This window comes from Anas acuta, chromosome 2 (genome assembly GCF_963932015.1).
Source record: "Anas acuta chromosome 2, bAnaAcu1.1, whole genome shotgun sequence".
Taxonomy (NCBI): domain Eukaryota; kingdom Metazoa; phylum Chordata; class Aves; order Anseriformes; family Anatidae; genus Anas; species Anas acuta.
The window spans coordinates 117,580,423-117,605,525 of NC_088980.1; the positions used below are offsets into that span (position 1 = coordinate 117,580,423).

The 25,103-nt window shown below is 42.4% G+C and overlaps 1 protein-coding gene across 1 annotated transcript; it reads left to right on the top strand.

The window, feature by feature from the left end:
- Positions 1-2,740: 2,740 nt before the first annotated feature.
- Positions 2,741-22,795, top strand: RGS20 (regulator of G protein signaling 20). The gene is made up of 5 exons (XM_068671863.1): positions 2,741-3,012; positions 13,779-13,927; positions 19,131-19,217; positions 20,060-20,294; positions 21,584-22,795. The coding sequence occupies exons 1-5, from the start codon at positions 2,884-2,886 to the stop codon at positions 21,770-21,772; spliced, it is 789 nt and encodes a 262-aa protein (XP_068527964.1). The 5' UTR covers positions 2,741-2,883; the 3' UTR covers positions 21,773-22,795.
- Positions 22,796-25,103: the final 2,308 nt, after the last annotated feature.

Below are 25,103 nucleotides of genomic sequence, written 5' to 3' on the forward strand. Positions count from 1 at the left end.
AGTGCCTGCACATAAGATGGTTCCTTTAAGGACTGCTCCGTGCAGCTCTATAGTTTGTTATACGTTTGAAGACCCTGGTTTATTTTTGCCTCTAGTCAGCCTTGAACCTAAGTCTTCTGTTTCAAGTTATCTACTAACAGATCCATTAAGAAAAGCTGCTTACACCTGTCAGTGACTAATGTTGAAAGAATGCAAATATTAAAAAGTTAAAGAACGAATATCACTAGGAATACATTCACTACAAAATATGTTTACTTCAAATGATCTTTTTAAATTACATATATATATATTTACATTTTTGTTTTCATTAAGGAACAAAATAAAGCAAATATTAGAACATCGCTGATATTTAAAAAATAAATAAATAAATAAATAATAAGTGGAGAGTTCAACTAAAGTCCCTGGAAAGTCATTTTACTTCTGAAAATATCTCCTCTCCCCAAAAAGCCTATCGGTTCTCAAAGTGATTTGCAGCAAGAGCACTTTCGTGTTGATGAAAACAGACAAAAATGGCTCCTCGCTTGCTGTTTGAATCGCTCTCTAATTCACTACGAATTGGCTCTATTCAACAGTTCAGAAACTCCCTATTTCACAATCTAAGTGAGCAGGAAGCAGTAAAATAGATTAGCACTCATAAAGCCACCAGGCTACCTGCTCCTTCACGTAAAAATGTGCAAATCCTCTCCTTGGGCAAGGAGCAGAAGCTGAAGTTTGAGGCCCAGCAATCTGTCCTAACACCTTAAAGCAAAGCAAGACCAAAAATAAAAATAAAAAAGCTTTTGACATTATGTCACCCATTGAAGTGTGATTGCCAGAATGCTGAAAGATAATAATGTCATTAAAAAATAGATGTGTTCTATTTTGCCTTTATTGTAACCCATTTTTAACATTTTCAATGGAAACAAATTTCTTTAAAAAGTTACTGTTTAGGTTTGTGGTAACTGAGGTTTCTTCATTCCCACGAATACTCAGAGAAGTCTAATATATATATATATAACTTAATGCCTTACATAGTAGCTAATATCAATATTGAAATCAAATTGTGATTTGCTATTTACCTTGCATATTACAAAAAGAGGTGCCACGATGTGGGATTAGGAGGTACTTTCATTAAACCCACAGTTCGTGTGTCAACCAAGAATTGTCCATAGGATATTTTTTGTAACAAAAGCAAGGCCCAGCTGGGGCAAGGATGGGGCAAGACCATGCCTCCCAAAGGGTCGCGCTGTGCCAGCACTTGCTGAAACGCTCCTGATAGTGCTTTGAAAGCCACCTGAGACCAGAGCCTAGAGCGGTGACCGCCCTTCGCAGCCGAATGGCTCAGAGCTGGGTTCAGACACCAGTGGTGTAGCAGGTGATTTGCTCTGGATCCCAGGACACAGGAGGAACCACCAGGGCACAGCTGCTGGGTCTCTGTTCCCTTTTCCCCGCCAAGGAGCGAGGCAGGATCTTGCAATCCCAACCAGCAGGCCTGGCTCTGCTGGGGACGGTGCCATCGCCGTGGGAAGGAAGGGCTGGCTTCACACCGGGCAGGCGATGCCAGGAGAAGGGCTGTGGGCCAGGAACGGGGAAGATATTCTGGGACGGGCTGAAACGGAGCCCAGCGTCGGGAAAGGCAGAAACCGCTGCCAGGGAACAGGGCAAAGCCTGAGCCTGAGACGGCTCCGCCGGGCTGGGGGGAGCGCGGCCTGCAGGACCCTGGAGAGCGGCCGGGACCGGCTGCGGCTGGCGGGGACCTCCCGGTCTTGTTTATTTATTTTGTTTATTTTACTTTATTATTTAATTTTATTTCCCCTTCCTTTTCCCTCTCCATTTCCTTTCCCTTCCCTTTTCCATTTCCCTTTCCCTTTCCCTTTCCTTTCCTTTTCCTTTCCCTTTCCTTTCCCCTTCCCTTCTTTCCCTTTCCTTTCCTCTTCTTTTCCTTTTTTTTCCCCTTTTTTCCCCTTTTTTCTCTTCTCTTCTCTTCTCTTCTCTTCTCTTCTCTTCTCTTCTCTTCTCTTCTCTTCTCTTCTCTTCTCTTCTCTTCTCTTCTCTTCTCTTCTCTTCTCTTCTCTTCTCTTCTCTTCTCTTCTCTTCTCTTCTCTTCTCTTCTCTTCTCTTCTCTTCTCTTCTCTTCTCTTCTCTTCTTTCACCTTCCCTTCCCTTCCCTTCCCTTCCCTTCCCTTCCCTTCCCTTCCCTTCCCTTCCCTTCCCTTCCCTTCCCTTCCCTTCCCTTCCCTTCCCTTCCCTTTTCCTTTCCCTTCCCTTTTCCCTCTCCCTTCCTTTTACCTTTTCCTTTCCTTTCCCTTCTTTTTCCCTTTCCCTTTCTATTTCCTTTCTTTTCCCTTTCTCTTTCCCTTTCCTCTCCCTTTCCTTTCCCTTTCCTTTTTCCTTTCCCCTTTCCCTTTCCCTTTCTTCCCCTTCCCCTTCCCCTTCCCCTTCCCCTTCCCTTTATTTTCATTTCATCCTCCCGGGGTGTCCCCGTTCTCCCTCCACCCCTCAGACCCGCACCACGCCAGAGGGGCTCCCTTAGACACCAGGCTGCACATGACACCCACCTACCCCCCAAAACCCCCCCAAACCCCACACTATCCCCTCTCCCCCCCTCCCCACATCCCCCAACCCCTCCCCACCCCTTCCCCTTCCCCCTGAGCATGGGGGCGGGGAGGGGAGGATGGGGGGGGGGGGCGTGTGGCGGGCGGGGAGCCGCAGCCCTGCGGTGCCTTAAAACACGGCGGCGGCGCCGGGGCCGCTTTTTGGAAACGGCGGCGGTGGGGAGGGGAGGGGAGGGGTGGGTGGGTGGGGGAAGCTCCGAGCCCCGGGGCCGGCCCCATGGTGGCTCCCCCCGCGCCCCCTCCCCGCGCTGGGCGCCGCTGAAGCCCCAGCGGGACCCGCCCCGGCCGCATGCGCGGGGCCGCGGAGCCGCCGCCGCCGGCAGCGGGCGCGGAGCCCGGAGCCGCCGCCGCTGCCACCGCCAGCACCGGAGGGGAAGCGGCCAAGGCCGCCCCGCGGGGCCCCGCCGGCAGCGACCCCGTGAGTAGCGAGCGGGGCGCGGAGCCCCCCGACCCCCCCCACACACACCCCGACCCCTCCCCGGCCGCCCCCCGCCATGAGGCGCTGCCCCCGGCCCCGCGCAGCGACCCCTGGCGGCTGGGGGCGGCACTGCACGGCCGGGGGGAGGAGGAGGAGGAGGAGGAGGAGGAGGAGGAGGAGGAGGGGGAGGAAGGAGAGAGGGGAGGGGGGGTTGGTGTGGGTGCTGCTGGTACCCTCCCTGGGGGTGTTAGGCTGGATGGGGTGCTCAGGGATGGGGTTCAGGGGAGGGAAAGGGGTAGGGGGTGGTTGGATGTGGTGGTGCTGGAGGGGTTTTCCAGCCCTAAGGGGGCTGTGGAAATATGTATGTGGAAATATCCCTGTGTCTGGCAGCAGGGCTGGTTGGCAGCCTGGTGGTTATCTTGCTGTAACGACCCCGCTGTTGTCTTTTGGGGTGCACGGGGCACGGCCCTGGTTGTGTCCCGGCTAGCTGGGAGCACGCTGAGACCAACTGGGTGGTGGTGGCACCGTGGTGACAGACCGCTTCCAGGACCATAGGGTGGTTACTTCGGATCTCCGGGAATTTCTGCTCTGCCCACATGGGTCAGAGCCCATTTGGATACCTTCCCTTTGGGGCTCCAGCAGGCTGACATGAAGGGACCATGCTCACTGTTACCCCCAGCCTATCCTCCTGAAAAAGCAGCTTATGTTTTTCGTCTTGGGGTGAAATGCTGAACCTGGACAGCTCAGGGCATTGAGGCTCCTCTCTGCCTCTCCTGGCTCCCAGGTGGCAGCTGATGAACCATCAGCCAGGCCGGTGCCAGTACCCAGCCACTTCTGCAAAGTGACCCCGTCATTTTCCCACCGAGCTGTCCCAAGGAGGCAGCAGGCGTGGGGAATATTGCAGAGACCTCCTAGCACTCAGAGCAACAGGATATTAGCTAGAGGTTCCCTTAACTCTCAGCGAGCAGGCATGTTTCGGATGCTTTCAGAGCCAGCTGATGCCAAGAAGTCTATGGGTTGTTGTGGCTGAAGGGTGCTGAGCCGGTCCTGACCTTACCTCAGCCTTAAATGGGGTTGGTAACACCTCCCAGGCTCCATCATCCATGGGGCTGGCAGTGGGCAGGGGCACGGTGAAGGCACCTGCCCGCCCGGCGCGGCCAGATTCCAGCGTAGTACAACCCGAAGTGAATCGCGACAACCAGGATCAATAGGGACCGGCTTGTGAATCACTATTTAATGCACTCCGGCGTGAGTCATCCTGACTGAAAGCAGCTTTCAGCCCAGGACAATGTCAGTCAGCTCCTACCAGGTTGGGAATGAGTCAGATCTCAGCCCGAGTACAACGCGGCGTGAGTCACCGGCTGCTCCATGTGACTCCAGAACCCAGCGCGAGCTGCCGGAGCCGCTGCGTGCTCTGAGTCACTTCGTAGTACAGGGAAATGGGCTTTCTGGAGACCATTCATAATGAAGCACGATGCAACCAAGCGCTCGGTTGGAGACGCTCTGCTCGCTCCCATCAATCTGCTCTGCGCGCCGGCTCCACTGCGCGCATAGTAAGGAGGTTTGTAAGATGCTAGGGCTGAATGAACTCCGTGTGTGCGTGCTTGGTTTACAGCGAGCTGCATAAAAATAACCAGAAGCAGAGGCTTCCTCTGACTTTAAAGGCAGCCCAGGCAGGGCTGAAGCGGCGCTACAACTGCTGGCACTGGAGCTACCCCCTGGTCCTCTGAGGCTGTCTCCGGCAGCCACAAAAGACGAGGCAAGGGATGCCGAGAGTTGGTGCCCTACAGAGGATATGGGCTTGGTGCTGACTTAATTCCTGTTTACAAAGACTTGGGTTGTGAAGGGACAGAGTTGTGTACGTACTTGCTTGCATGCTGCTCGACAGTCTCAGCACCCACGTAAATGGCTAGACCGGAGTGACAGGTTGCTTTTGTTGCTTTTTCTGGCTAAAAGGCTTAAAATTCTCTCATGTCCTTTGCATATCACAGGAGAAAAAGTGACAGAGAATGACCCTGCTGGCTGCATTTTGGAGTAACTTTTTCAGTAAAGTCTTAACATGTTGAAGTCCAAATCAAAGCCATACTTTGCTCTGCAATAGCACCAGCAGGGAAACAGAAACAGGGCAACACTCTTAAACACACCCCCTCCACCCCGTAACTGTTTCTCAGCAAGAAAGCCAGACTTTACTCAGAAAGAGGTTCTAGTGCAGGTGGTGTTTTGCAGGGAGCAGGCTGATCTTGCAGCCAAACGAGCAGCACCAAATACTGAAGAAGGAGCAGAGCACATGTAAGCCCTCAGTAGAAAAAGATGTAAGCTACAAGTGGCACGATCTAGGCGCCGTTACCTGTTCCTGTGTGGGAGTGATACATTTTCAGCTATTCCTTTTGAAATGTAAAGCAAGGCGTTCATCTGGAGAGATGAACTGAGCTCCTCAGAGCTGCTGCTCCTCTGGAAAAAAAATAAATGAAATAGAACAGGTAAAGGCCCTTGGTTTCTGGGCATCTTATCTAAAAGCAGCCCAGAGCTGGTGTTTACACTCAAGGAAGGGTATTGCCTTCTCTTGTCTCTCATCCATGCACTGAAGCCTTTGACAGACTTGGGTGCAACCCATCTGAAGCTGCATTACGTGGCGTGGCTCCCGGTATCCACTCTATGAACACCCGTCTTGCCTTCTTAAACACTTAAATCCTCCCATTTCTATTACAAGAGATCAAATCTCCAGCGATATCAGATCTCCACAGAGCTCTTACTATTAAGTGGGCAGTCCGATAACTATGCATAAAGTGTGTGCATACGTGTGGGTGAGTTCATTGACACAAATGACAGCTCTTTATTTAAAATAGCACGCTGCTCAGTGCAGAAAGCACGTGTCAGATTTGTCAATGAAGAGGAAGAGGCATGAGTGTCAGCCTTCCTGTTCATATTTCAGTTGACAACATTGCCAGTGAAAGCATGTTGTGGCCCCAGCTATTTCTGAATTAATAAAATGCAGCTTCAGACTTACCTGCAAGCCTCGTCTGACATCAGTGGACAAGGACAATTTCTTTCTTCTAACTCTGGCTGTCATTACTGGCCTGAAGAAAGAGCAGCAATTGCAATATTTATGTAGCCTCACCTAAGGCTCACTGAAACCCGTGAGTGTTCTTCGTGGTTTCGGTGGAGTTTGGATGAAGCCCAAAGTGTCTACTGAAAAAAGGCTGGACTACAGCCATCCAAACCGGGCACTCCCACTGGCTGCCAGCTATTTTCACAGCACGGGGCTTCACACGCTGTGTACTCACTGCAAAGTCTTCAGGCTGTGGCTGTGCAAATCAGGCCCTGGCACAAGCTAGGGCTTGCACACCTGCTTACCTGTAGCGTGTGTAGGGAGGGAAGGTGTTTTATGTTTAACAGAATCTTTGCTCTTCGCTGAGCTAAGAAAACTTATTGTGCTTCAGCATAAAGCGAGGATAAAAGTGTAAACATTGTCTACCATCTTTTTGGGGGGAGTGGTATTGTGATTTATTTTTTTTTAATCTGACCTTTGCAATTTATATTTTAAATATTCCTCCTTTGGGAAGGCTGTTTTCTGGGTAGACCACCTTTCTACCCAGAGGTGAGCAAATGCTAGAAATGTTACAAGTTGAATACCATTAGTATGGTGAGGTGCTTTTAACCGGGGCAGTAATTTTTCATTCCTGACCTTCATGCTTTGCTGTGTTCATAATGTTACATACAGAAATGCCTCCTAACCCGAATATCAGATAGGCATCCCATGGAGTGGAAAACGTATGACAGTCGTACTTATATCCAGTACTTCAGTGTTGCTCTTAAGGCATATGGGATTGCTTCTCCACTGTTGTCAAAAGTACTTTTTCAAATACTTGCTGAAGTCCTTGGGAGACTTTGCTGTTGTATTTTTGTTTTCTGAATTACTCATTAGCATTCAGTAATAATGTGTGTGCTTTTTTTTTTTTTCATTTTTATGAATCATAGATGCTGTCTAGCTAGATAAGGAGCAAGATTATGGGCCATTATTTTTCTCTATTTTTAGCTCACTGCTTTTTAGGGATATTTTTCTAATGGATTAAGTTTGCTGTTATTAAATAGAGAAGGATTTTGCTCTCCCTGGGAGATCTAGAAACTCCATATCTAGTCATATCTGTGTGCATGTTACATTACGCTGACTTACAGCAGTGAACTGACCAGAGACAAGCTGATCTTCTCAACAACTACTGCCCTTCTCAATTAAACCCTTGACTAATTGGCACTTCACCATGGGGGGAATCAGACAGTTGTGTGGATTTCTCCAGGCAGATCTTGCTGTCTGCCTGAATCTGGTCCTTCCAGAGATGCCAAGGCTGCAAGACTGGTCAAACCCCACATAGGTTGCAAGTAGTCAGGGGAAACTTGTCCCTCACGTGGAAGCAGTCAGAAGAAACTTCCTGCAGATGCAGAAATGATTATCTCTGAAACAGTCCTACATGACTTAGGCAGTTAGGACATGCTGTGTGTGTAGCTTAAGGTAATCACTAGGGGTGGATCGGGGATGTGCCAGAGTGGTCCCAAGGAGCACAGGGCAGTTGGATGCAAGAACTGTGCATGGCTGAGGGAGTCTTACCTGATCTAGCTGGCAATGCTACAAGGACCTCAGAAGAGTGTTGCCAGCAGGCCAAGGGAGGTGATCCTCCCCCTCTACTCAGCCCTGGTGAGGCCTCGCCTGGAGTACTGTGTCCAGGTCTGGGCTCCCCAGTACAAGAGAGACATGGAGATACTGGAGTGAGTTCAGAGGAGGTCTATGAAGATGATGAGAGGCCTGGAGCACCTGTCGTACAAGGACAGGCTGAGAGAGCTGGGCCTGTTTAGCCTGGGAAAGAGGAGACTGAGGGGAGACCTCATCAACGTGTATAAATATCTGAGGGGAGGGTGTTGAAAGGATGGAGCCCGTCTCTTTTCAGTTGTGCCCAGCAACAGGATGAGAGGCAAGGGGCACAAACTGAAGCACAGGAGGTTTGGGCTGAATATGAGGGGGCACTTCTTTACCGTGAGGGTGACAGAGCACTGGGACAGGTTGCCCAGAGAGGTTGTGGAGTCTCCTTCTGTGGAGATATTCAAAACCAGGCTGGATACCATCCTGCACAACGTGCTCCAGGTGATCCTGCTCGGCACGGGGGTTGGACTAGATGATCTTCAGAGGTCCCTTTCAACCCAAAGGCCTATTCTGTGACCTTTGCAACAGAAACTCCTCTTGTCGCCTGGACAAGAGCCAGCAGAATAGCACCTTTTATTCCTTCACTATCCCTATGAGCCAGTCTGTTTGTTTTTTTCTATGAAGTTATGGCCTTCATCAAGCAGATATAGATGTCTTTGACAGCACCATAGGCAAACTAATAGAATTAGACGGAGATGCATTTCGTGTTATATCCAGCAGTTGGCTAAAACTGTATCCAGACTGGAGTTAAATAATGCTGGAGACAGTAGAGGTTAAAGTCCTTTGGTTAAAGGTATCTCATCTCATTCCATAAAAAAAAATCTGGAGTATTTTTCCTTTCTTTTGAAAGATTCCTTTCAAAACACGTACAAGACAGCAGTCCACCTCCAGTTTTTAAGTCTTTCTCCCCTGCCTTTTATTCTCAAACCCATTTTTAACAAGGCACATTTCTGCTCCAGGTGGTGGGGGACAGAGAAGGCAGATGCTGATTCTCAAGTGCGAACAGCACCCAGCACAGAGGATTCTCATGCAGTTTGCTCTTGTTCATAACACCTTCCCCGAGGCCTGAAAATCTAAGATAAAGGACGCCCACAGCACAGGAAGTCTGGAGCAGTGAAATTTCCATTTTGGTATGAGGACATTACCTATAGGAAGAAAAACAATTCCTGATTGTCTTATTTCTCCCTTACAAACCAGACTTTAGAGCGTGGATCTCTCATGTGGTACAGCAACTTAGTAAGGGCATTTAAGGTAATGGGGAATTAAAAAAGAACATGAAACCAGGCAGTAGCTGAGGTTTTTGAAACCCAGGCATATTCTGGAATATATCTCTCACAAACTAGGTTGATGAATTTCTCCATAAACTCTCCTCCTGGACTTTTCTTTTCCTACCTTGAAGACGTGATACGGTCTTGCCTGAAACTTAAAAAGGCAAAGCACTAGAGCTCCGTGTGATTATCCAAGTGACTTTCGAAATCAACAGGCCAGTAACTTGGACTTGAACCTGTGAGATGCTGACCTTCATGAAGATTACAAAATTTCTCTGAGGATAAACCTATCCACTGGTCCTTTCCCATTTCAGTGCCATAGTGGCAGAACAACAGTCTGCTGTCTGATTTGAGTAACCTGAAGGCACCAGATGCAGGAGGATGTCCGTACACCTTGCTTTCCTCAGGAATGCACCCTCTTGTTCCACAGCCAAGTAACAGCTCTGGGGAAGCCCTCACCTTTGAACACACTTATATTTATACATACTTCATCAGTCTGGGCTTCTCAAGCTCCAAAGTCTTCTAGCTGATTGCTGCACTTAATGTTTTCCCTGGCCAGCTCTGTACATGTGTTTCTCTTCAAAATCATGCTACTGGTTCAAGAAAACAGAGATCATTATTCCAGCTTAAAACAAAATACGAAAGCAAAGCATTATAACCAGGTTGTGAGGACGAATTTAAACCATCTCTTATGCTACCTATGAAAAGCAGCAGCTGGCAGGGGAGCAGTGCACAGGTACCTCTCACCCTGCTTCCTCACTCCACCACCTGTGAGTCTGTAATCACAGCTGGAAATGGGAAGGAAAAAGATTTAGCTAAACATAAGCATCAACATATGTCATTCCCTTTAACAACTTTAGAAGTAAGCTATTAGCTCAAAATGCCAATGATGATTGAAATGTTGTCATTAATCACCTACAATGTTGGTCTGGAACATAAAGTCCTCTTGCAGCATGAGCCATCACACTTTCGTTTTGATTTCAGACAGTTCAGGCCCTTCAGCTGAATACTATGAGATAAACTTGAGGAGATAACAAGTCACTGATACTAGCTACTATAGCAGTAGGATCCACAGGTCAGTAATTCTTCCAATTAATAATGTTTACTGCAAGTCTCTTCACTGATGCAAAGAACACAGACTAGATTTTTTTTAAGTGGTTTTACACCTACTGCAAGACCCAGTCAGACTATCTGATATCCCAAAATTAGCAACCATAACATTTAATGAACAGAGAACTGTTTACTGGGAGGTCTAAAAAAGCCTCTCCTTTTTGCCATTAGCATTTAAAATCTACTGAAGACAAAAGTAATGGCCATCATTCCCATAGATATGCAAGGTAGTCAAGCAATTGTTTAAATTGCTGCTTTACATTACAATTGATGTTAGCAACAAGTGGTTTTGTAAATTCCTACCAATACTAGTCACTGGAGTTGTTGGGAAAGCCACTGCCCATTCAAGCATATGGCACAATTCAAAACAGTAATTCTGGTGACTGACTGGGAGGGCTCATTACATAGCTGTGGTAGCTGTAGGAAAAAAGAAGGAAAGAGTGATGGTGAAATTCTGGATCCAGTAGAGTCAGCAGAAGAAGTACTACGGACATGAGTCTTTTCTTTTTGGGTCCTATCGGTAGCTCACTGCATGACTTCAGAAAAGTTGTAACGTCTCTATAACTTTTTTCCGCTACACCTTCCAAGATCATTATACTTTTATGTGTACAAATCCACACCCAGGTGGTTTCAATGCTTTTTAAAGTACTTTTCTTTGAGTGCCTAGATGAATTGCATAATCTCAGCCTTTGTGCCTTTGCCTCTGTTCCCGCTACGGAGTGGTTCAGTGGGAAATAGGGAGCTCTTGGTAAACTCTTATATCACCACACATAGCTGTAAAATTGTAGCATTTTTGTTACTTTTTTTTTTTTTATAATCATCTTTTAAAAAAAATAAAAAGGCAAAGAAATTCAGAAAACAAGTACATATCCTGACTAGACGCATGGCACTGACATAGCTTGGAGCACAGTCTGTTTCTTACAGCATGTTCAGGTTCATGTTTGGCAGTACACGGTCTCAGCACGATCACAACTGGAATATACATTTGCAACAAACTGTGGTGCAAACATGATTATTTTTTTTTTTTAATCTTTTTTATCTTTACTATGTGGCCAAAGGGTGTTGGGTTCCAGTGGGTGATTATAGATAACAATATGTTTGACGATATTTTGGCTTAGAACCAAAGCTACATTAAAAAAAATAAATAAAAAAAAAAAACAACCAGGACAGTGGTGCTGGATGGGTCACTTACTCATTGCCTGTCCTGTGACCTGGGCCAGCCTGATGTATTTTTTGTCTCTCAGGTCTTAACTCTATTTGCCAAAGGAGTTTCTTCAACTTTGTAATAAAAAAAAGTTGTCTACTTTGCTACTCTATAAAATCTAGCCTAGATTTTATTTACTCCAGGCTAACCCATTATTTATCTCTGAAAGGAATAGGGAGCAATAACAACCTTTTCCTGATCAGAAGATCAACACGCTTCTTGCTTTGCTTTTCTAGATTAACAACCCTAACTTCTACAATTTCTCCATGTAAGTCTTGCTTTCTAAACATCTTGCATACCCTACTCACTCTGTCTTTCTTGGCATGTGATGCTCACAAGGAGTAAGTTTACACAGAGGAATAAATTACTTCCTGTATCTGAACACTATTCCTGCTAATACACCTCAGAAAGTCACATCCTGTTTAGTTTGTGATCCACCCCAAACCTCTATCGTATGTGCAGTATGGCTGTCAACAAGCCTGTATTTCCTGTGGTAGAAAATCATTGAAAAACTCCGTAATAAAAGCTTGGGCTGTCTTTAAGCCAACAGTCCTCTTATATATGTTACGCTAACCCAGCTGTGCTATCACAAAAACATGCTTTATCTGCTACAAGTATCTTTCAAAACAAGTCTTCACCACATAAGTGACCAAAAACTACTTGCCTATTCAATGAGAAAGTTGGTCTACATCTGCCAAATAAAAACGAAAACGCGTAACTCAATCTGAAAAAAACGTGTTGAATTTGTTTTGCTCAATCCTTCCCTTTCTGTAAGTTGTGTGAGAAGTCATGCAGTGCTGAACATTCAAAAAAATGTGTAGTGCCAGAAAACTTCCAAGTTAGGGCAATGATTCGGAAGTAAACCAAAGAACACAACACGACTGGGCTGTACAGCTACTTCATCAAAGATGTCAAAGGATAATTCTGAAGAAGAACCTGAGATGGCAACAGTGGATCCAGAAGGAGTTTTGTTTAATTAAGTCGTAGTGGGATGAAGTGGGGAGGAAGAGTGTATTCCTCCTATTTCCACCATCTTTTACCTTTCTGCTTGGAAAAAAGCAAACGGGAGCCAGCTTGTCCTCTCAGACCACTGTCAGTTCAATTGTAAAATGGATTAGAGAGATTAATTTATGAATTATCCACATAAAACATCTCAAGAGAAAGAGTGACTGGATTAGGCTATATAGACAGCATATATTTAATTCCAAATTATGCTTTTCTAATAATTAATAATTGTTTAATGTCCAAGAAAGCCTGAAATGCTGTTAGATATAGTATCATCCCAACAATGCTTTATAGTTCTTTACTTTCTAACTGACATACAAAAATGAATTATTTTTTAAAAAGGATAGCTATCTGGAAATGAATTAATACCTATTATTTCAATATTATAAAACTCTGAAGGAAAGAAATCTGAATTTACAGATGTCCTCTGCATTTCACATTTATGTTTCCACATTTTGAAATGAAAAAGTGTCTCGTGTTTTTTGGAAGCTATGTCCTTTTTCTGATTTTCTGTTTCTGGTCATTTAGGAATTGCTTGTGAGAATAGGCCTGCGGAGTTTACCAAATTGGTTATCATTTCTATCTGCATCGTACTTATGTTTTATTTCTCCTGCAAAACTGGAGCATCTTCTACTCAGCATGTCATACGTTTTTCCCTTGGGAGAGTGGGTGGTTCTCATAAAAACAAAATAAAAACTATTAAGCTCTGTAATAGAAAAACAAATTCAGCAGAAAAAAAAAATCCAGCAGAATTCAGTGCTGCACTCTGCTAAAATAAATCCACTTACTTCTGGCACTTCTGAAGCCTGTGACAATGTCCCTGTATCCTCCCCTCAAGTTACAACACTACTTCCTAAACTTTACTGAACATTTTAGAGAGGAAGGCAACTTTTAACTGTCTGGTGTTCAGCTCATCAGATTGTGTTTCAAGTGTGATATTAAATTATCAACACACAACTAACATCTGTAGCAACTGATTTTAGTTCCCCTACAATCATCACAGCCTCAAAAGGTTCAGCAACCTGAAAAAACCTACCTGCAAAGGGAGTGCTTGCTACAGAAGGGTGGCTAGCTACGTATCCGAGAATCAACCTTGCAAGTCAAAAACCTCAGGAAATCCCTTACAACCACTAGGCTTTTATGCCAGTGCCCTGAGAGCTGTGGCTCTCCAAGAACAGACACACCTCACTTCACCAGCCTCCTCCTTGGCTCCCCATTCTCATTTGTATTCCCATTTGTGTGCAGAACGCATAGGCCCCTTGCCTTCCATTGCAGCACTTCAATGAAACGCGTGAATTTTCCACAGGACTCAACACCTAGGAGATTTGATAGCAAATAAAAGGAAGCATTTAGCTTCTTGGTTCTTTTGAAGCTGTGGCTTTCAATAGTTCTTGGTAAGGCTTTGGTAACAAAAGCAAAATAAATTAAAATAAAAATAAAATAAAAATACGTGTCTTATTTTTCCCCTTCTCTTTTTGTCTTGCAGCCCATGGGATCGGAGCGGATGGAGATGCGCAAGCGGCAGATGTCCACGACCCAGGAGACCCCGGGCGCTGCACAGGCTCAGCACAGCACGGGCAATCGAGGGTCCAACGCCTGCTGCTTTTGTTGGTGCTGCTGCTGCAGCTGCTCATGGTACTACGCGCTCTTATTCAAGCCTCTGGGGAACGGAGTAGCAGGGGAGGGAGGTAACAGGCAGCGTGTAGGACAGCATAAGCTAAACAAAACACCTGGGAAATTCTGCAGGGCTGGGACCGTGCGCTAGTACTAGACACAGCCTTCTGCTGTAGTGCATTTTTTCCCACTGAAATAATGGATATTTATGTAAAAATTCTGTAGAGTATCATCAGAAGAGATCAGAGTAAGAAAGCATTTTAAAAGATATTTTAGTTCTTGCCTTAGCCTTCCTCTAGGCTTTGCAGGTGCACACCTATACACATGGAAGTGACCCCCTTTTAATGAAGCTCAGCTAACACATTTGACTGAAGTTTTAAGAGAACACCACAACAATGTAGCAGTAAAAAGAGTATTTTTTCCTATGGGTATTAAGGGCTCTGTAAAGTACTCTTACATGCCTCCTTTTAGAAATCTTCCTCATCCTCACTCTGTATACTTCTGCTGGAGAGCATCCAACTCTGATTTGATTTCTACCTATATAGCTATTCACTCCTAGACAAAATTGCTACTCTATTTATCAGGATTTCATACCTAAATAGATACCTTCCTCTAAAGCATTTCTACACAACTCCAGTTATGCAGAAAGGGAGCTATATAGCTAGTATGCCTTTAACACACAGAAATTATATTCTCAGTGCCATTTTATACAGTACCAAAAGCAGCACTTATTATTGAAATCAGATCTATTTTTATTAAACAAAAAATAAAAAGGAGCAAAAAAAATCATGTATTATGTACATAGTTATGGTGATGTCCAAAAGCCTGGTTATATCACAGCTCTCCACTTTAAAATGCTTACTCTGCTAATGCTACGGTACCAAATGGCTTGCATCTCAGCCCGTGGCTCCAAAAAGTACTCCCTTTCTGTTGTCCAACTTAGGACACAAGTTCAGAGCTTGCAACATCTGAACAGCTGAAGGAATAGGACAAGCTTAACCAATCCCTATGTAACTGCATATGTGAGGATATATCTTGCTTTTTTAACGTTTTTTGGAAACAGAATGAAAAATCTAACACACACACTTTTTTTCTTTTTTTTAATTTCCTGGTATCTGTTTTTTTCTGCTGCTTGTTCTTAGCCTTCTCCTTGAACTGGCAGTTCTTACCTGGTGTATCACATTCTAAACGAATACTTCACAGCTTATACTAGTTATAAGAATCATCTGACCACGTTTTTGAATAATACCAGTGATCCTCAGTCAGCGCCAGTTTTTAAACCATCTTTCACTTGTTTCTCAGCACCTTACGCCTTGAAGTTTTACTCTGCCGTTACACCTGTTGCCACCACTGTGTACTTCTCAGCCTTGAGCTTCACCCGGGCTCTCAGTAAAAACTGAAAGCAATACCAGAATATGTAATAGTTTTGGATTTAGGATTGGGACTTAGGAGCAGCATAGACTGTATTAAAGGGAGTTAGGAGTAGGTGTAAGAATTCATTAGTCAGGAAACTAATAACCAAGTGTCCGTTCCAACAGATCTGTTGTCATTAATTAGCAGCGTCAACCCATGGCACCTACAATTCATATGAATTTAACCCTTGGGATTAGAGACTTTAAACACTGCATGCATTATTAAATAAGGATGAGGCAGAACACAATTCCAAAGAACTCCCACTGCAAGATGTTGAACAGCAAAATTAATCAAGGAAGCACAGCAAGAGAGGAAAAGGAATCACTTGATTCCTTAAAGTAATGATTTGTTCACTTTCTCTCATATCAGCTCCTCCAGATCCAGCTGATTCCATTCAAAATTCAAGTAAAGCTTGCTGTACTCAGTTCTGTTTCTGTTTGGGCCCATTATTAATTAATGGCTGAGACCAGAATTTGCACTGAAATAAAGACAAGTCTTAAACATCTATAGGAGTTCAGCCAAAACACTGACAGCAAGCTGAATGCTTCTTATAAACGCACTATCCACCACATAAGCACTTCAGAGCAAGTAAACCTGGCACTGAGGTGAAGGGAAGAAGTCATAAAACAACCTGCCTGGCCAGACAGGGAATCTGTTCACCATTACTTCCCCCCTACACACCCACATCAGCAGTTAGAAGTAAATGCTTTAGAGAAGAACATGAGCAGTAAGGGCAGAGCAGGCTCATCATTCCTCTGCTATTGGTACTCAGCTTATCAGAAGTTATACAGACCCAACTCTGCCTGAATGCAAACAGTAAATATCTTGTAGGGTCAAAAAGCTTCGTTTTTTGCAAGATGTCAAGTACTCTGGTTCTGATTCTACAAAGCTTTTCAGCAGGTGCATTGAGGTAAACTAAGGTAGCGTTTAGAGAGAGGTAATTACTGTGCCTGGTCAGGATTGGAGTTTGTTACCTCGCAGGGTGGTACCTATGTTAAAGCCTCGCTATACAAATACCGGTGTCATCTGAACAACTGTCCAGTGCCATCTCAAGTGGCTCAGGTTGGAGCTGCATGTTACACATACAAACATCTTTCCATAAAAGAAAAAAAAAAATCTGTCAAATCAGAGTACATAAAAATTGCATTCCATCTTTTAAATTGTTGCTAAACTGCTTTTTTAATGTCTTACCTGATATTCTTGAGAATGCTCATTATCTGTGCATCCCACTATTCAAACAATTCAAAGAAAGCAATTTACTCAGAGTGTGTTAAATTACCCAAATTTCACGATGCTTAAAATTCCTATTTGCATTTCAGAATCATCTGGGAAGCCAATACAAGCTCCAAAACAGAGCAGCTTGTTTTAGCTTTAAAATAATTTGTGATTTCTTTTAGAACAATTGTTTTCTAGTAGCAAGAAATGCAAAACAAACCGTAATTAAGCTATTTTTATTTCCTATTCATAAAGCCTTTCCTCAAAATAGCTCAAGTGCTTTGAGCAGAAAAATTATGAATAGGAACAAAAATAACAGTCTGCATGAGTCATGCAGCTGAGTTGCAGAACATCCAATATTCAGCATACTCCTAATAGTAGACTTAGAAAGAAGAAATGGTGAAACAAGTCTCTCAGCCAGATTCTCACAGCCTGTGCTCGCACTACAGTTAAAACTCAAGCCCGCAGTTCATCACTCTTCCAAAACCTGAGAAGATGCAGCATTGCGTGTTTAGTCTCTTTGCTATGTTTACCTGTACGTTTCTGGGAAGTCAGCCAGCCTGCAGGGGTACTTTGTGAGAGAAGCCGTGTTCTCTTAAGGAAACTTAATTTCATCTTTCTACCCTTCTGCGCATTATCCTATGAAGACTGAAATCCTTTCCATTGGATCTGATGGCTCCTTCAGATTAAGAACTCTGACAAGCCCGTAAATTCTTGTGTACGTGTGTGAGGAATGCATAATATACCACTTTTCATATTCAAAAGGCCAACACTACTGGTACTTAGTAAAAGTCTGAATCCCATAGTCCCAAAGAGAACAGAGCACTAACATTCTTTAACTACTTGTTTTCTTTTCTGAAAAAGCAAAATCAAATAGTTCGTTGGTTTGAATGTATGGTTCAGATCACAGAATCACAGAATTTCTAGGTTGGAAGAGACCTCAAGATCATCGAGTCCAACCTCTGACCTAACGCTAAGAGTCCCCACTAAACCATATCCCTAAGCTCTACAAGATGTTGCAGAAGAATGTGTTTGCAGTAGGCAACATGCTTGTTCTCAAATTTCACAACAGGAAAGTTTTCCTACCTCTTCAATGCATGCCTTGGCAAACAGAAATAACACCTCTCTCCCCTATTGTCAAGCCTCCAGCCACTCTTCTCAGACCTTAAAATGTTACAATTCTCCATCCTCCATAATTATGGAGATTATGGACTACCACTGGAGAGAGCAAGAGAAGGAGTAAGCAGTAAATAGTAAGGCTGCAAATAGGACAGCGCCATGAGCTTAAAAGGAAGAATGGAAATAAGAATCAGCTGGTTTAACAAAAAGCCTTGCTAGGGGTAAATGAGATTCTTAGGGATTAAGACATCAAAACTGTCACAACATTTACATTAAAGTAAAATACAAATGAAGGAATGGAGTTTGTTATTTTCCTAGAATTTGTAACAACTGTACTGCTTTATTTCAGCTGAAGGATTTGTTTCATATAAGGTACTGGCTGTAATTCACTGGGACTTTCCTTCTTGACAAACTCCAAGCAATTTTACAGATTATATGAACGTATGTGTGCGCACCTGTATTTCTCATTAAACTATGGTAATCTGGAGTACAGTCCCCATGTGCTAAAAGGAAACATGCATATGCTGAAATTCAGTATCAAAAAAACTCTAAAAGGTTGTTTTTTTTTTTGTTTTTTTTTTAACAACTAACTACTTACTTATATTGACCTTTGAGAAAAGCAGCTGGAGTTGACGCCTACCCTTCCAAGGGTCATTAAAAATTCTCAGTGGTCACTAGTGACTGCAGCACGTTTTTTTTTCTTTTAATGCTACAAACAAGCTAATACTCATTTCCAGTCAAACATAGTCAAAACGATATTTAGCAGTGAGCTGCTGTTTTTCTACAGGCCTCAAATTCGTATGTATATACTAGCATTTACTGCATGCTGCAGTTCATAACTACACAACATGGCTGTGTCTACATGTGATCTCTGAAGGATGCTTGCTCTTTCAACAAGGCATACAGAAGGATCTACCTTGCTTAGAACTTCAGCTCCAGCTCCTGAATTCAGGCTTTCTTGAGTGACGCAGTGTCACCACTCTAAACCAGAATCTTGGCACTCATCATGCCCTATGGATATAAAAAATAGCCAGGGTGCAAAAAGAAAAACAAACAAGCTTGAAGTTTAGCTTGCATAAAACCACTGCACCAAGTGTAACTCATGTGAGAACACTGCATCAAGCACACAATCAACACAGCATAATAAACCTCAATGGTGTACAGAGAGATTTTGTAGCTATTAAAGGCTCCTTGTGTGTACATACACTTTCTATACATTTTTATATATATATATACATATATATATATACACACACAATATATATATGATATTGAACAGTTCTGCTCTAAGTTTGCAGGTTTACACAACAGCAGAGCTAGCATCAGAGTATAACTATGAGTACTGTGGCTACAGTTAGCTTCTGTTCTTTTAGATGATTTTTTTTATAATTATTTTTTTTAATATTAGAGGAGAAGCATCTGCTGTATATTCAGTCTTTCCCTTTATGAAACTGACAAATTAATTGCTACCTTGCAGTCTTACTGTTAGAAATCAAGAGGAGGAGAGAACAAGGAGAACATCCCATGAACTCCAAGCAGAGGGTATTCCAAACTGCGAGGAAAGGTATGGTCTTTCTGAAGTGTTCTGTCAAACTAAAAATGAAACAAACCCAAACCACGCTAAATCAAGTGAATCCCCTGACATGTGCAACTAACTACTATTATCCATTTGTCATTTGAGCTGAATTTGCAAGTCATCCGTCTCTTGCCCCCTAAAGAACCAGAGGTCTGATCTATAATTTTTTACCTTATTTATATGCAGTGTATAAACAAATCCCAACTCTCACAGTACAATAAAAAAGCATAGTAATTACAGATTCCTCTTTTTTTTTTTTCCCTGAAATATTTTTTTAAATACATCCTTTTCCCACCCAGCAAATACATACCAAAGCTAACTACTTGCTCTCAGCCTTAAAAAAAGGAATAAATACAAAGGGGAGCTCAGATCCTCTTGAGAATCAGGTAATTCTCTCTTACGAGTTAGGCAAACAGACAGGAGCCCCTCTGAAGTTGTAACAGACCGTGTCTTTTATGGTATTTGGATTGTTACTTCTTTTTAAATATTTTCATTGATTTTTTAACAATGATTCCACAAAAACTATTAGGAATTTTTAAAAAAGCTTAATTGTTGCTGAGGCACTTTTTTACTGCAATTACTTAGAGCAGTAAAGTGCAATTTCTGCAAAGTACAGGAGATCATCTGCATCTGAGCTTTTGAGAGAAAAAAGCATCTTATAAATATATTTACTAGAGTTTACACCTAGGTAGCTGCAGTGCAGAATTCAGAGGCATGTGAGCCTTGCATTTTTTTCCATCGTGATGGCAGATGCCTCCTGCCAGATGAAAAGCGTTGAAGTAACAATCACTCATTTCTCTCTTCTTGCCCTCCTCTCCTCCTTCCTCCAGCCCTGCTCCTACTCTTGAAGAAGTAAATGCCTGGGCTCAATCATTTGACAAGCTGATGTTTACGCCAGCCGGCCGAAATGCTTTCCGTGAATTTCTACGAACAGAATTCAGTGAAGAAAACATGCTTTTCTGGATGGCCTGTGAGGAACTGAAACAGGAGTCCAACAAAAGTGTCATTGAAGAAAAAGCAAGGCTAATTTATGAAGATTACATTTCTATCCTTTCTCCAAAAGAGGTATATTGCTTTCCCTAATACATTCTTTGATGCCATTTTGCAGTTAATTCTAACGTGTTTAAAGCCACAAAAATACCCAGGGATAATTTTTCTTTCCCTGTGCTCCCACATTTCACTGCTAACAAGAAGAGATCTAGGGCTTAAAGGCAAACCTTGAGGTGAGAGTCAGTACTACTTTCAGTACTACTTTCTTTTTGGCTAGAAGAAAACACTTCCTATGCTACCTTGACGTGCTGATGTGAAGGATTTAGTTTGAGGCATAATTAAAGTACAGATGAAGATTTTATCCTTAGGTTTTATTTGTTGGACAAATCAGCATGGATTTTGTTTGGTGTGTGTCTGTGTGTGTGGAGATTGGGTCTCCAAAAGCAAAGTAACCACAAAGAAAGTGTTGCTTGCACAGCACAAACTGCTCTTGTGCAATATGTGCAACTTGCATGATTGCAAAGCACAAAGAGCAGCTGACAAAGTACAGTACAGAACAAAGCCTCCGGCTTCTTGAAATTTCAAACCTACTTGTCTCCTTGCTGCTAACAAGCATGTCAAATTTCAAAGACATCTCAGTTCACGGTTTGAATATAATCCTAGAAGTATGCTGGAATTTTAAACCCTTCTATTTTCCTAAAAAAAATTCATACACTTCATTATTTGTGGTGCAAACTGTACGTATAAAAATAATGTTTAAATCTAAACAGTGCTTTCCAGTAATGTTAGCATCTTTCTATCTTCTAGTACTTGCAGGAAAAAGAAATACAGCATAAAAGTGATGCTTGGAATCATTATGTAACCATACTTTCAGTCCACATCAATTCATTCTGCTTTTTAACATAGGAATTTGATTAAGCAACAGCTTCCCAGGTTACAGCTTCCGTCTGCGTCATCCTGCTTACTCCACATTCAGTCTCTTTCCAAAAGCGCTACTTCCCGAGGAAACAAACTGTCACAAAACATTACAGAGCCTCTCTACTACAGAGCAGGATGCTGGGCTGGGAATAGCCTACCAGTCTCTCAGGTTTTAGTAACAACAGCATTGCAGGCAGTGTTATTCAAAGTAAAGTTGCTCCAGTGAGAAAATTTCTCTAACCACATACTCAGCAGGTTACTACTGCCAAATTTCAGCAGTCATTTTTTCTGTAAGTATATTTAACAGTCCTTAGACTCTAGAAGGACACCACCTGAAGCTATTAAAAATACTTGCTTTTTCAAGCCAATAGAACAACACAAAAAAAAAGAAAAATCAGTTACTGTACACCACTATTATTTACATGACTTTTTATTTTAATATGCAGGTCAGTCTGGACTCCAGAGTAAGGGAAGTTATTAACCGAAATATGCTGGAACCCTCACAACACACCTTCGATGACGCACAGCTTCAAATTTATACCTTAATGCACAGAGACTCCTACCCACGGTTTATGAACTCTGCTATTTATAAGGACTTGCTTCGGTCCTTATCTGAAAAATCCATCGAAGCATAGGATTTTTTTCTTAAATGTATTTATTTTAAAACAAATGGGACTCTGGGCTATACCAATCAACAGGGAATTTAGTATTGATCGGATATTTACCTGAAAATAACTCAGGCAAGTTTTACTACAGACTGAATGTTTGAAACCCACACAGGGCTCTGACACAATCAGCTAACTGCAGTTTCTGATCAAATCAAGTATTACTTTGGAAAAGAGAGTGAAGAGAAGATGTTAACGTTCAAAAAAAAAAAAAAAAAAAAAAAAAAAGAACCCAGTATTTTTTACAATGCAGCATGCAACTCACACACAGATCTCTTATAATGTGTATCTGAAGTACAAATGCCAACTGAGCATGAAAACTAATTTTTAAGTGGAGTGCCAGAATTTTCTTGAAAGCCAAATCAGTTGCCCCCATCCTCACTGTGACCAAAGTAAAAACAGTTGTACTGGCAAAATCTGGGTTACACTAAACTGCATTTCACAACCTCTGTGAATTGTGCCTGGCACAGGTACACACCACTTCCCTTGGTATATTTAAGGTGCATACAATGTGATAATGGAAATCAGTATGGCAATCTCAAGTTTATGGAAGCTAATGGTTGAAATAATGATGCCTATAAAACCTTTTGCTGAAAAAAATGTTATTTTATTACTAGAGTCTGCTGAAAGCATTTTTAAGTTCATATTGTTCATGTTTATAAAGTTAAATTATTTAATTAAGAGGAAGAAGAGTCTGGGCATTTAAATTCTCAAATAAAGCACAATTCTCATATATTTATCTTCCTTCTGTAGGGATGTAAAAAGCATTTCACTATTTGTTCCTGAAAGGATGGTGGTATCAATCATCTTGGTTTTGTACATATTAAATTGTCCTGTTAGCTGACAGAGCTTCTATGGTTTATATAACAGATATTTGTACATTACATTGAGAAAAGAAGGAAGCTGGCACTATCCTGTTCCACAGCACTATTTCAGACTGTCCAAAAGAAAAGCAACATCTCCGTCCACTAATAAACTCCATTCATTACAGTATCCCCAAAGCATTGCACTTGATTTCCAGTCCCATCTCAAAATCAGTAATCACAGGAAGCAGTAGGAAGAAAGTAAGCTGAATCTGCACAATCCATTTGAAGATCTGTTATTCTCGTAAATTCTTCATTTTAAATTACATGATCCACTACAATTCCACTGTATTAAACTTTGGAGCTTACAGTGGACTTCCATTAAACTGTAGTTTTACCCGCACATTTATTTAAATGAACCAAATTGGGCAAATTCTAGAATTTGGGCAATTTGGTTCTAGAACCAAATAAGGCAGAATTTAGGAGATCCATTTGTTTCCTTAATACACCAGCCAGGAGACATGATCACCCCTTAGTGCATTTGCAGTATCAAACAAATAGTAAGGAGCTTTCTCACTGCATAGCATCACAGGAGAAGATCTGATACAAGGTAAGTTAACAACAGCTGTGAACTGGTTTCTATCATCTTCCAAAAACCAAGACAGTATTCAACACACCATTTAGAAATATAGAGAAAAATAATACACCCTGAGAGCAACAAAAAAGGTTGAATTCTTTCTGTATACTACTACTGAAGACATGAATCATATCACAGACTCGTAGAACGGTTGGAAGGGACCCGAAAGGTCACCTTGCTCACACCCTCCTGCCATGGGCAGGGATGCCACCCACTAGACCTGGTTGGCCAGGGCCTTGTTGTGGACCAGTTAGGGATTGCCACTGCTTAATGTATGGACATTGGTCATCTCAGCTGACTTTGTAGTAGACATACCCCCAAAGCACTAACAGTACACCCTCGGTTTATGGAAAATATTACATGGCAGGCAGCAAATTCAACAAAAGATCAAACGAGACCTGTTGGTAAGGCAGCATTCACGGGAGCCTGCAGTCAAACTGAGGATGCCAGAGCTGCTCGTTTAATCAGGTCGGGTGAGACTGCTCTAAACCGACAAAGTAAGTTTAACTAGGTCAAATTCTGCTTGCTGGAAAGATCAGACACACACATCAGAAAAAGTTCAAAGTGTATCATTTCATGAGATGGATGATACAGTTTCTTTTAACTTCTCTCTCTTCCCTGCAAAGATACCTCATTAAGAGCTGGAAGACAGACTGAACGCTCATGCTTTACAGCAGACAATATATTCTATTATCCTGCAAGAAAGAGATACGCTGAAATTAAAGGGGAGACAAAGCTATATTGGCTTGGCCAGTTCTATGGCTAACATCAGACCATTAAAAGTAGTGATTTCTAAACTTACTTTCCATGTGCCATAACACCTAAGCAATGCTTTTGCATTACAACATCTGATGTTTAAAATGCCCATCTTTCCTTAAAAATCTTCAACATTTATCCTTTGTTTTAAATTCAAGCTTTCACTCTACAACAGTGGCAGAATGCTTGTCCCCAGGTATCCTGAGAAGATCTCTTAAAAACACAACCCCTCCACTAAACCACATTATTCCAAGGGTGTTTATGTTGGATTTAATTGAAGGGGGAAAAAAAGGCAAAACAAAAACCCACCCGCAGAAGACAGGTTTTTTAACTGCATTTCATTACCACATACTTGCTAATTACACACAAACTTTTCTCAGGGCAAATGTGAATTACATTGAAATGTTACAGTGGAGATGCTCTTCTAGGACTTGGAGGAGAAAACAGTAATATTGACACAAGATATTATTTATAATTCATAAAGTAAAAAAGTACCACAAAGTCGATTTATCCTAGCTTGAAAATAAGCATGGCTGGCTTGCCTTGGCATTTACCTAACCGCAGGATATCATTAAGCTGTAACAACTTTCCAGTCCACTGCTATTTTCTTCAATGTCTGCTCTTTACAAACCAGTAGCTCCCACTGAACACACATACTGTTAAAGACTGCTCTTTCCATGAGCCTGCTAAGTAGTATTAAAATTGTATGGGCTCCTTGGCTCCTTCAGCCAGCATATTGTGCTTTGCACTGACCTTTACATTCCAAAGTAATTAGCACAATACAAATGGGAAAAAAAAAAAAAAGAAAAAAAAAAAACAGCCCAAAACATTCTACTATATAGATTAAAACTGATCACAAACATTATGCATTCTTCCTGATTAAAAAGAATAGCTGAAACAGAAAGTGATCAGTGATCATCTATCTCAGTGTCATCTTTAAACACGTTTGCTCTAAACAGAGTACACACAAGTATTCTGCCTTAAATGGTATCAGTATCATATTAATGACAGACCAGTGGTGATCTACCACAACAGAAGACACATCAAAAAGATGGTCAGGACAAAATAATTTTAAACCCCAACATTCTCCTGTGCGTGTTTACAG

Excerpts from the sequence above, each read along its gene's own strand:
- RGS20 (XM_068671863.1), top strand. The coding sequence starts at position 2,884 with ATGCGCGGGGCCGCGGAGCCGCCGCCGCCGGCAGCGGGCGCGGAGCCC. Across the intron at positions 19,218-20,059 it reads ATTCCAAACTGCGAGGAAAG|CCCTGCTCCTACTCTTGAAG; the intron begins GTATGGTCTTTC and ends TCCTTCCTCCAG. Across the intron at positions 20,295-21,583 it reads CTATCCTTTCTCCAAAAGAG|GTCAGTCTGGACTCCAGAGT; the intron begins GTATATTGCTTT and ends TTTAATATGCAG.